This window comes from Corvus brachyrhynchos, unplaced genomic scaffold (genome assembly GCF_000691975.1).
Source record: "Corvus brachyrhynchos isolate BGI_N302 unplaced genomic scaffold, ASM69197v1 scaffold262, whole genome shotgun sequence".
Classification (NCBI taxonomy): domain Eukaryota; kingdom Metazoa; phylum Chordata; class Aves; order Passeriformes; family Corvidae; genus Corvus; species Corvus brachyrhynchos.
The window spans coordinates 3,119,255-3,130,864 of record NW_008236626.1 but is presented as its reverse complement, the minus strand read 5'-3'; the positions used below and the strand labels follow the sequence as shown (position 1 = coordinate 3,130,864).

General features: G+C 60.5%; 2 protein-coding genes and 1 non-coding gene across 3 annotated transcripts; 1 reads left to right on the top strand and 2 right to left on the bottom strand.

Annotated features, from left to right (window-relative positions):
- The first annotated feature begins 8 nt into the window (after nt 1-8).
- Nucleotides 9-2,196, top strand: SLC35A4 (solute carrier family 35 member A4). The gene has a single exon (XM_008644219.2). It carries the CDS (start codon nt 373-375, stop codon nt 1,324-1,326), a length of 954 nt encoding a protein of 317 aa, XP_008642441.2. The 5' UTR covers nt 9-372; the 3' UTR covers nt 1,327-2,196.
- A 21-nt stretch (nt 2,197-2,217) lies between these two features.
- On the bottom strand, nt 2,218-5,077 carry LOC108444592. Its single transcript, XM_017726530.1, has 8 exons — nt 4,890-5,077; nt 4,539-4,639; nt 4,088-4,328; nt 3,811-3,908; nt 3,346-3,713; nt 3,101-3,250; nt 2,834-2,986; nt 2,218-2,759 (listed from the first exon to the last, which is right to left on the bottom strand). The coding sequence occupies exons 1-8, from the start codon at nt 5,075-5,077 to the stop codon at nt 2,586-2,588; spliced, it is 1,473 nt and encodes a 490-aa protein (XP_017582019.1). The 3' UTR covers nt 2,218-2,585.
- LOC103624898 lies at nt 5,077-6,220 on the bottom strand. Its single transcript, XR_001859451.1, has 3 exons — nt 6,140-6,220; nt 5,429-5,511; nt 5,077-5,239 (listed from the first exon to the last, which is right to left on the bottom strand). It is a non-coding gene; the product is annotated as an uncharacterized LOC103624898 (transcript).
- Nucleotides 6,221-11,610: the final 5,390 nt, after the last annotated feature.

Sequence of the window (11,610 nt, the reverse complement as noted above, 5' to 3'; positions counted from 1 at the left end):
ACACCCCACAGCAGCGTGAGAGCACTGAGGGGCTGCCGGCTGCCTTTTCCCCTCACCTTTCCCAGTGCCCCTGCAGACTGAGGGGCTGCTGTGCCCTGTCACCTGTGTGCCCTGTAACCCTTGTGCCCTGCCACCCAGTCCACACTGTGCCCTGGGAATGTGCTTTGCGTGGCTTCTCAGGAAGGCTTGTAGTTCTCCTAACAAGAGACGGCACCCTGCTCTCCTGCTGCATCACAAATGTTGCAGGGAACATCCTGCTTGAACTACGCTCATTAAATTCTTGGTATTTGGTCTCTTCAGTGTTGCAGGGTGAGAGTCTGTCTGGCCTCTCTACACTGGTAGCAGCTCACTCGTGCTGGCTCTCACCCGGAAATGGGGATGTTTGGGAATGCTGCTGGCTCTGCCAACAGGCTGCTCCAGAGGGGGCTGTGGGCACTGATGCTGCTGCTGTCTGTGGCTGTGCCCATCTATGGCTCCCATGCCCCCCTCCTGACCCTCTGCAAGGTGGATGGGGCCATCCCCTTCAGTTCCACATCCATGGTGGTCCTCGTGGAGCTGACCAAGCTGATGCTGTCCCTCCTGTTCCTGCTGGCCAGGGCGCGGGAGCCGCTGGGAGCGGCGGTGTCCTGGCGTCACGCCGTGCCCTTCGCCCTCTCGGCCCTGCTCTACGCTGCCAACAACAACCTGGTGGTGCACATGCAGCTCTTCATGGACCCCAGCACCTTCCAGGTGCTCAGTAACCTGAAGATCGTCAGCACGGCGCTGCTCTACAGCCTCCTGCTGCGCCGGCGCCTGGGCCCGCGCCGCTGGCTGGCCCTGCTGCTGCTGCTGGCTGCCGGTGTCACCTACAGCTGTGGGGGGCTGCGGGGGCCCAGTGACCCCAGTGGGATGCACCTGCACGTCACACCCGTGGGGCTGCTGCTGCTCTCCGTGTACTGCCTCATCTCCGGCCTGTCTGCTGTCTACACCGAAGCCCTCCTGAAAACCCAGGCGCTGCCTCTCAGCCTCCAGAACATCTTCCTGTACTTTTTTGGGGTCCTGCGGAACCTGATGGGCTCCCTGTGGAGCACCACGGAGGGCAGGTTCCTGGAGGGCTTCTCTCTATGGGTACTGCTGGTCGTGCTCAGCCAGGCTCTGAATGGCCTCATCATGTCCGTGGTGATGAAGCACAGCAGCAACATCACCAGGCTCTTCATCATCTCCTGCTCCATCCTGGTCAACGCCCTCCTCTCTGTTGCCCTCTTCAACCTGCAGCTCACCCTCCTCTTCTTCGTGGCTGTGGCGTGCATCGGCCTGGCTGTGCACCTGTACTACGGAGTCACATAGCCACTGCCTCCCTCCCACGTGTCTGGGCAGCCCCAGTCCTTCCTCAGGGCTGGAATCATTCCTGGTGGGCACCTGCACAGCTCCAAGGACCCCCCAAGGAGGAGTGCTGAGGGGGAAAGCACCCTGTCCCTGCTTCCATGGGGAAACTGGGCCCTGCTCCAGCCCAGACAGCCTCTGTGCCATGGGGTTCGCATGGGATCAGGCATGCCGAGCCTTAGCGGGGGTCCTGAATCCCTTGTGCATGTCTCATAGTCTCAAGATGTGCCAGGGGAGGTTCAGACTGAAGAGTAATTTCTTCACAGAAGGGGTGATTAAACACTGGAAGGGGCCGCCCAGGAAGGTGGTGGAATCACCATTGCTGGAAGTGTTTAAGGAAGGACTGGATGTGGCACTTAATGCCATGGTGTAGTTGACAAGGTGATGTTGGCTTACAGGCTGGACTTGATTTCAGAGGTCTTTTTGCACCTAAATGATTCTGGGACTCTGTGTCCCATGTCCTCAAGCTGCTTCCCCACACCACAGTGGCCTGGGAATGCTCGGCAGTAACTGGTCCTGCCACACCTCCTGCCAGCCCAGCATGGGCCTGGTGCCGTTTCAGCTCCCATGGATGCTGCTTGATCCCTACCATTCCTGGTGCTGCTTCCCTGGGCCTCTCCCACCTCCACAGTGTTCCAGCCTAGCCCCTGGCTGGAGCCCTGCTGTCGTCAGGCCTAGTTTCCCCTCCTGGGCACAGTGTCTCTCCAGAGCAGACAGGGGCTGGGGCATGTGGGAACTTTCACCTGCTCCCAAAAGGGGGATGCCCCCCAACTTTGTACCAAGTTCCTGGCAGGCAGAGGCCACCTGGGGTATTAAAGCTGCGGTTCAACAGCATCCATGTGTCTGTCCTGTGTCTGCCCTCCCTGTGGGATGGTGTCTGTGCCCCTTGGGACAGGTTTGGGGGCCAGGGGTGTGTCTGAGCCTGACAACACTCATGAGTGAGGGGGACTCACTTTATTCCATGTGGCCGCAGCTGGGGGCTGCCAGCCTTCCCAGCACTGTGCTCCCACAGGCAGCTTCCCAGCACAGAGCAGGGTTTTCCCTCCCTGGGCCAGGTTTCCCTAGGGAGCAGCAGCCGGAGCAGGCAGAAGGGGAGGCTGTGCCTGGGATAACTCGTGACTGGGGCTGGCCAGTCTCCCGGCATCACTGGTGGCTCAGTGCAGGGAGGGGTCTGCAGGGACCCTGTCCTGCCAGGCCAGCTGTCCCCATGCCCTTGACATGGCTCAGGGGCTCTGTGTGGTGGCATCAGCCGTGCCTGCCCGTCGGGTGTCCCGCAGGTGCTGGTTGTGCTCGGCGACTTCCACTGCGTCCCGGAGCACCTCCTGCAGCAGCGCCCGGCGCCGCCGCTCCAGGGCCTCCTGCTGCTCCTCTGCCAGGCGCTGCTGGTCCCGGAGCACCTGCAGGATACCCAAGGTGATGTGGCACAGCCCTGGCACAGCCGGAAGGGGTGTCCCCAGCCCTGTGTGCCCACCTGCAGCAGGTGCTGCCTGCAGGCCTGCATCTCCTGGTGGTGATTCCGCAGCAGGGCCTCCAGATCCCACTCGGCCGCCTCCCGCTCCCGCAGCGCTGCCTCCAGGCTCAGGCCCAGCGCGGTCACCTCCCTCTGCCAGCGCTCTGTGTCCCACTGCGGGGGCAGGGACAAGGTCAGGGCAGCTCCAGGGTGTCCCTGGTCCCTTGGGCTGTGCCAGGGGAGGAGGAGAGGCTGGAGCTCTCAGTGCTGGGCTCTGCCTGTGCCCACCTCTCCGCTGTGCTCCTGGGCTGGCACGGCGCTGGTCCCGAGCTCTCGCTGGAGGTGCCGGCAGTGCTGAGCCCGCAGCCGCTGCCGCTGTGCCCTGGCCAGGGCGTGCTGGACCTCTGGGGATGGGCATGGCTGGCACTGGCTTCCTGCCTGGCAGACAGCAGAGTGGGCTTGGATGGCACCAGGACCCAGTACTGGCAGCGCAGAGCTGGCCCTGTGCAGGGACCCTGTGGGCTCCCACTCACGCTGTCACTCCTGGGCTGTGGCTGTGGCACTTCACTCTGGGATGGCTCCTCGAGCAGCCCCTGCCCTGTGCTGGCCAGAGCTCGGCTGTCCCCTCCCTGGCTTCTCCTGCTGTCACCCTGTCCTGCTGTGTGGGGACAGGGGAGGAGGATGAGTGTGACGTGGGGGGCTGAAGAAGGACATTCAGATGGAGAGTGAGGCCGTTCCCACCCTGTAAAGCCACGCTCCGTGCCCACATTTTCTCCACCCAGGTGTGGGATGCGTGCCTGGCCCCACGCTCTGGCCCTGCTGGCTCCAGGCTGGCACTGGTCAGGGGTGTCTGGGTCCCAGGCTGCTGGCTTGGTGCTGTATTCCCTGCAGAGACCTGGTCCTGTGAGAGAAGGAGAAGATGTTACAGGGACACAGCCGGGCTTCTCCTGGACTTGGACTATCCCTGGATGAGGGGGCCTGGCTGGACCTCTGCCCACCTTGGTACCGGGCTGGTGCATCTCTCTTGTGCCAAGCACCTCGGCTGCTGCCTGCTTTTTCTCCCACCTCTGACTCTTCAGCACCTGGAAAAGGGGAACTGGAGGTCCTTTTTGGGGTGTTTCAGACCTCCAGGCCTGGCATGGCTCCAGGGACACATCTCACCCCTGGGGCAGCTTCAGGCCCTGCCCTCAGTGTGGGACAAGGGTCTTGATACCAGGATGGGTCAGGAGCCTGGGCCTTCCCCAGCCCAGGGAGTGAGTGCCATCCTGGTCCCACGTGGATCCAGGGGCATTCCCCACCTGCAGCTCCTGCAGGGCTCTCTGCAGCTGGGCCACAGCTGTCTTCTGCTCAGGCAGGCCGGCTGCAGCCAGCAGCTCCCTCCGCAGCCCTCGGATCTCCCTCCGGCGTGCCGCGATCTCCTCCTCAGGGTCCCACAGTGTGGTAGAGATGGTCTTGGCCAGCCCCTTCACCCTCTCAGCCAGTCCCAGGGCTCCCAGGATCTCCTCTCTGGAGGTGTCTGGGAGAACAGCGAGCCCTGGGCAGGGGCCAGGGGGGCCACCAGCACAGGGCTCCGAATGCGATGGAGATGAGGGGAGCTGGTGTCCAGCCTGCAGTGACTGCAGGTGTCCCCAGGCAGCAGCCAGGGACCCAGTGCCAGGTGTGGGGCAGGATGGCGGGAATCCTCAGGGAGGGGGCAGGCGCAGTGTGTCCCTGTCCCAGGGGTTACCTGGCAGCGACACACACAGCAGCAGGAAGGTCAGGCTGTTCCCCTCCAGCAGCCGCTCCATGATCCACGGCAGGCAGACAGCATCAGGTTCCCTGCACTCCCTGCACATGGGGAGACACACCCCAGGAGAGTGGTGCAGTGCCAGGCAGGCTGAGCCCTGACCCACAGGAGCCCAAGGATGGGTTGGCCACACATGTGCCCAAGCCCATGGAGTGGTGACACCCCCTTGCCTCCCAGCACGGGCTCCCACTGGGGTGTCCCTCCTGCTTCACCTCCAGGTGTGGAATTCCCTGACCCACAGCAGGCACTCAGGCGTGCCGGAGCGGGACACGGCTCAGCCCCAGTACGTACAGCCTGGGGCAGGGCCCGGTGGCCCTTGGGGACACCAGGATCCTGAAGGCCGAGCGCTGGCGCCTGCCACCCTCCAGCTCCTGCTCCACGGTGAGAGTGAAGAGGCTGCCGGCCCTGGGGAGAGGCCAGTGCAGGAGCTGCAGTGGAGCCAGCCCCAGCACCCCATGGTCCTTCCCAACCTGCAGCATCTGGGCCAAATCCCTCACCCCTGCGCAGCTGAGCGCCCATCTGCGAGGGGCTGCTGAGCACACCCCTGGAACAGCGCTGGGAGGGCACCCAGCCCCCTGGCATAGGCGCTGATGGCAGCCTGGGCATCGGGCACGGCCATTTCTGTTGCCTCCTCCACCATCCTGGAAGCAGAGGGAGACAAGAGCAAGCGAGGAGGGTCACCTCCGTTCACATCCACCTCCTGGACTTGCTGAGGAACACCCCTGGCCATGCTGTGGCTGGGCACCATGCTCCCTGCCCAGCCCCACTCCTGATGTTGGGCTACCGGCCCCCAGGAGCAGCTGCTCAGCCATGGGGCATCAGGTACCTACAGGCCCAGGGGTGCCACATCCATCACTTGCAGGGCTCGGCCATCAGGATGGAGCAGGTCCCAGGCTTTGTCGTGGGTGCTGACCTGGAATGAGGGGGCTGCATTAGGCAGGGGGGCAGGAAGAGGGGTCTGCTGGCATCCCACACTCACCAGAGGCCTGGACTGCTTGTGGCCATGCACAGGTGAGGGCTGAGAAAGGCTGATTTTGGGGTAACTCCCAGCTTTTCCAGCCCTGGCACCAGGGAAGGGCAGAGATCCGGGAACACCCAAGCCCTGTGTGGAGCTTATCAGGTCTCCAGCAGCATCCCAGAGCCAAAGGGCAGGACCCAGCCCAGTGGCAGGAGCTGGCATCACTCCTGTGCCAATCAAGGCCATACTGGAGGGGCCTTCAGGCCACAGGGAGCAGTGACTGGCCTGGAAAGCCCAGCTGCGATGTGAACAGGAAGGGGTTAGAGGGCTCCCCTGTTCCCACCGTGCTGCTGGAGCCTGGGAGATGCTCTGTGGGCAGCCAAGGCTTCCCACATCTGGGAAGTCCTGGAAAGAGGTGAGAACACCTGGGATCCAAAGGTCTCCAGTCCCTGGTGACCATCTGGATGAGGGGGCTGGGTGCCAGAACAGGGCAATATGTGCCCTTGGCACAGCAGGGTCCAGGCAGTGGCAGAGATGGAATGGGACCCTCATCCCAGGGCATCCTGCCCTGCTCCTGCCCTACCTGGACCAGACTGACTGTCTGCAGTCTCTGTGTGTCATCCCCCAAGGCCTCCAGTTCCTGGAAGATGGTGTCAATCACCTGTGAACAAGCTGGGAGCTGTTGGTTCCTGGGACCCATGGCTGGGTCTCACCCTGGCCCTGGTGAGATCAGGGTCCGTTGGGTGACCCAGGAGCCCAGCACTGCACAGTTGTGCTGTCACCTGTCCCTGCCACCTCTCCCCTGTGCCCTCACCTGCCAGATGACACTCTGGAAGGGCAACTGTGTCCCAGGGCCATGGGGGTCCCACAGCAGCAGGGACACGCTGTAGCCAAGGGGGACCAGGGCCAGCTGGGGTCTTACCAGCTCCAGGACCTTCTCCTGGTAGGAGAGACATATCCAGCAGAGCAGGGTCAGCATGGCACAGCCAGCGTGGCACAGCCAGCATGGTACAGCCAGCATGGTACAGCCATGGCAGCCACAGCATGGTGCAGGTGTGTTGGGGAAGATGAAACAGGAAAGCCTTATAAATATGATTGCCTGACAAAAGATTTTGGGAATATGAAAACTACAGGCAACATCGAAATGAAAGCCACTTTTGAAATACCAAGTCTTAGTTACTGAACAACTGGAAAACAATGGTATGGCCGACTGAAGGTAATCCCCTCTTGATGGAACAATGCTCTCTGCTTGCAAGCAGGTCCAAGGGTCAGAGCAGACCCTACTAGCTCAGCAGAAGGGGTCCAAAGAGTAGTTTTTAGAAGTTAAGATGTAACACTCTATGGTAATATAAGAACTCTTATAGGCTGTATGTAAATGCTATAGGATTTGTATCTTGTATTAGATTGGTTAGTGACAATTAGAATATTCAGTACAGAAGATGATTTATTGTATTGTAACCAGGACTTCACACACTCTTACTCTCTCTTACACACTCTTACTACTTCTTCTTCACCTTACTTCCACTCTTGCTCTTACACTCTCTCTCTCTCTCTCTCACCCGTTCACTCTCTTGCTCTCTTGGGCCTTCTCAGAGCTGAGTCTGGCAGCTCTGAGCAGTGTCCCTATACCCACGCCTTTTACAATAAACCCCATGTGTCCCAAGATCTGACTACAGAGATCTCTCGTCTCCGTCCGTCTACGCCTGGTCCAGACTGAACCGAGTAACCTGCAGTCTGGTGCCCATCGTGATTGCCGAACCCACACCCAGCACCTACAGTCTGGTTTTTTTTGGTTTTTTCAGAGCAAGTAGGTAAACGAAGAGGAGGTAAGTAAGAGTGGAGAAGAGTGGAGTAAGAGTGAGAGAGTAATAAGAGTGTGTGAAGTCCTGGTTACAATACAATAAATCATCTTCTGTACTGAATATTCTAATTGTCACTAACCAATCTAATACAAGATACAAATCCTATAGCATTTACATACAGCCTATAAGAGTTCTTATATTACCATAGAGTGTTACATCTTAACTTCTAAAAACTACTCTTTGGACCCCTTCTGCTGAGCTAGTAGGGTCTGCTCTGACCCTTGGACCTGCCTGCAAGCAGAGGGTATTGTTCAATCAAGAGGGGATTACCTTCAGTCGGCCATACCATTGTTTTCCAGTTGTCCAGTAACTAAGACCTGGTATTTCAAAAGTGGCTTTCATTTCGATGTTGCCTGTAGTTTTCATATTCCCAAAATCTTTTGTCAGGCAATCATATTTATAAGGCTTTCCTGTTTCATCTTCCCCAACACAGGTGGCCCTGGCTCACAAGGCTGGGGATGGGGTACTACCCAGAGAAGGACTTGGGGCCCACGGTACCTGTCCTGCATCCAAGTGGAAGATGCCATCGACAGTCAGGCAGCTCTCCTGGTGTGAGGAAGGGGGATATTGTTCAGCTTTCCCCTATCCCAGCACGACCAGTTCAGGGCAAAGGAGGGACTGGGCACGCTGGGATGGAGATGGCAGGGGTGGCACAGAGGGCCTGGCACGGGCAGGGGTGAGGGGAGACCCCCCTCCCTTCCCCTGCTCTCTGGGAAGCCCCAGGAGTCCCCTACAAGGGAGGGGCCCATAGGGGTGTAGGGCAGGATCAGCCCAAGAGCTCAGCTCCTCTCAGGGTCCCAGGCATGGCAGGCAGTGGGACCCAGCCCCTGCTCCCACGTGGCTCCCCAGGGACCCTCGTGCCCTGGATGTCCCTGCCCTGCAGCTCTCACCTGAGGCTCCTTCCCAGCAAAGAGGAGCTGTAGGAGGTCCTTGCTGCTGTCCACCCAGCTTTCCCCTGGCCCTGAAAACACCGAGTGTGGGATGGGGTGGGGGGGCACCCCCACCTGCCCCAGCCCTGTCCTGCCCCCTTGCAGCCTGGAGCCACATCCCAGGGCTTCACATCATTCCCAAGCCCTCCTGCAATGACTCAGAGCCACCAGGATGGGGAGGACACCCCGTCCCTGTCAGCACTGCCCAGACCAGGCCCATGGCTTGGCCAGTGGTCCCAGTGCCACCACGGCTGTGGCTGCTGCCCTGTCCCCCTGTTCCCCTGGCATGGGGGTTCAGGTGAAGGCTCTGGGGTGTCCTGAGCTCTACCTGCTGCCTGGTGAAGTCCCAGAGCTGCTCGCACACTGACATCCTGCTGGGCCTGCCGGGACAGAGGGGGAAGGAGCCACAACCTCAGCAGCCACCAGGAGCTGGATGAGCCCCCAAGGAGCTGGGCAGCCCCTGACAGATCCCTCCAAGCCAGCCTGGGCTGTCCCCACCATGGCACTCACCTCGTCCATGGCCAGTGTGGCAGCAACCGCCCGTGAGCTGCTGTTTGCCCGGGCCAGGGATGGGGTTACGCAGGGATCCAGTTCTCCTGCATTATTGATGGGTGTGGGCAGAGCCAGAGCCGGCCTGGAGGTACCCTGCTCCAGGGGCTGAGCCCTGCTGGCCAAGGAATCAGTAGGACCACAGAGGGCAGGGTGGTGCCTGGAGCCTCTCCCACCACTGGGGTGCTCCTGGCTTCAGGAGGGACATCTCTGTCAGCCGTGGCTGGGAGATGAGGGACATTGGACCACCATACACACTGTCACAAGAAGTGACCACAGAATCGCTGGAGAGCAGTCACAGCAAGAGAGGGCAGAAGGAAATGCCAGTGTTGAGGATCTCCACTGTCCGTGGAAATGCAGATGGTGGGGGCCAGGAGAGAGGGGCCAGGACAGCCCCTGCCCTGCTTTTGGACAGGACCAGGAGAAGCAGATGCACACATGTCCCTCTGACTGCCTGTTCCCTGTATGGAATGAGACCCTGCCCTGCCAAAACCACCTCACCCGTGCCTCAGGTGTAAGGCTGATCCCAGCTGGACACAGATGGAACAGGCAGCACTGGGGGGTCCGTCAGGAGCAGGGCAGGTCACATGGCAGGGACAATGGGGGCATCCTGGGGCTTGGGGAGTTGGAGCTGGCCAGAGGGAAAACCCTTTGGGAGGGTGGAGCCCTGGGACAGATCATGGCACGGGGCCTTGAGAGGTTCCCCAGCACTTGGCTGGGCACTTGGCTGGGCACAGCACAGTGGGATAATGCTGGGGAAAGCTCTGCTCCATAGGGGAGCCCAGACTGGGGACTCCAAGAGCCCCTCACCAGCACATGGGGGTCTTGTGAGCCTTCCCACAGAGCACCCATGGGGCAGCAGCGGTGGGAATGGCCACACATCCCCCTCATGCCCTGTGGCGGGGCCTGGCCCTGACCGGGCAGATGGCCCCTTGTGGGTGCTCCCAAGGGATAGCAAAGCCTAGGATTCAGGAGACAGTGATTTCTCCTTCCTCATCCATCAGCCAGCAGCTGCTGCTCCCTGTTCCATGTCCAGCCAGCCCAGGATCCCCAAGGTGCAGGGACACCCTGTTGAACAGCCCTGGTTAACACCAGCAAAGCGGGGCCCTTGCCAACACCTGAACCACCAACCACCGTCCCAGAGCCCAGGGCACGGCCCCAGCCTCCCCTCCGGCTGCTCAGGGCTGGTGGCACAGCCCCAGAGCCCCTCGAGCCCGGGCAGGGACACACCCGGGGGCCCCTGGGCAGCAGCAGCCCCCGAGTCCGTCACCATCCACGCCTGGACCCCGCGCCCTGTTCAGCCGCTCTCCAGCTCCAGCCTTGCTCCTTCCCACACTGTTTTCCCCCACGCCCAGCCAGCCCAGGCTGTGTTTGCCTGCAGGTCATGTTTACCTGTGCCCAAACAGAGCGAGGGAGAGACACAGGAAACACCCAGGCAGAGACTTTAATGTAGAGGCACAACAGGCCCTGGGGAAGAAGAGCAGGGCTTGGCCAGGGGAGCACTGCCTGCCTGCCACCACTCCCTTCTTTTTACAAGGGCATGGAGTGACAGGACAAGGGGGAATGGCTTCACACTGACAGATGGCAGGGTTAGGTGGGATATTGGAGAGAAATTCTTCCCTGTGAGGGTGGGGAGGCCCTGGCACAGGCTGCCCAGAGAAGCTGTGGTTGCTCCGTCCTTGGAAGTGTCCAAGGGCTTGGACAGGGCTTGGAGCAAGCTGGGCTAGTGGAACATGTCCCTGCCCATGGCAGGGGGTGGAATGAGATGATCTTTAAGGTACCTTCCAACTGAAACTATTCTGTGATTCTATGATTCTCCCCCATCCCCCTTTTCCCATGCCTGTCCCTTCCCCACCCATCCCCTTCCTTTGAATATTCCCTAGTCCTGCATTCCCGGGCTCTCCCTCAGCATCCCATAATCCACTTTCTCCTTACTATGAGATATTCTCTGAATAACCCAGAACCAGAATAAACACATTTTCTTCCTATCACTTAAAAAAGTTTCTGGTTGAACCTCCTCAAGATCCCACTTGGACTCATCCACCAGTGCCTCAGGTCGAGGTCTAAGGAGCTGCTCCTGCTCATTAGCATTTGTGTGCAGGGGTGTTTAATTTAGTCATTTTCCTGTCTTTTGTGGTTGTTCTCTTAGGCTGAAAAGCAGCCAAGCAGCCTCCTGCCAAACCTGACATCCTGGCCCAGCCACAGCTGCAGGTGAGGAGAGGGAGGATCAGCACAGGGGCCATGGAGGCTCCAAGGCTGGGTGGGCTGGGGGCGGCTCTGGGCAGGGACCAGCAGATCCCAGCCAGGCTTGGGGCATCTGAGTGCTACCGGTGGGAATATGATGGAGCTGAACTCCCCTTGCCCAGGGCAGGGGACATGGCAGGGATGATGGGGAAATGTCGGGGCTTGGGGAGTTGGAGTTGGCCACATGGAAATCCCCTACGGGAGGGTGCGGCTCTGGGTCAGAGCACAGCCTGGGGCTCGAAGTGAGGGGTGCCCCAGCACTTGGCTGGGCACAGGCACAGCGGGATCATCCTGCAGACAGCCCTGTGCTCCACAGGAGAGCCCACACTGGGGACACCAAGGGCCCCTCAGCAGAAGGGGGGCCTGTGAGCCTTCCCACAGAGCTCCTGTGGGGAAGCACCGGTGGGAAGGGTCCAGGTACCCCTCAGGCTCTGCGGCAGGGCCTGGCCCTGGCCACATAGACAGCTCCA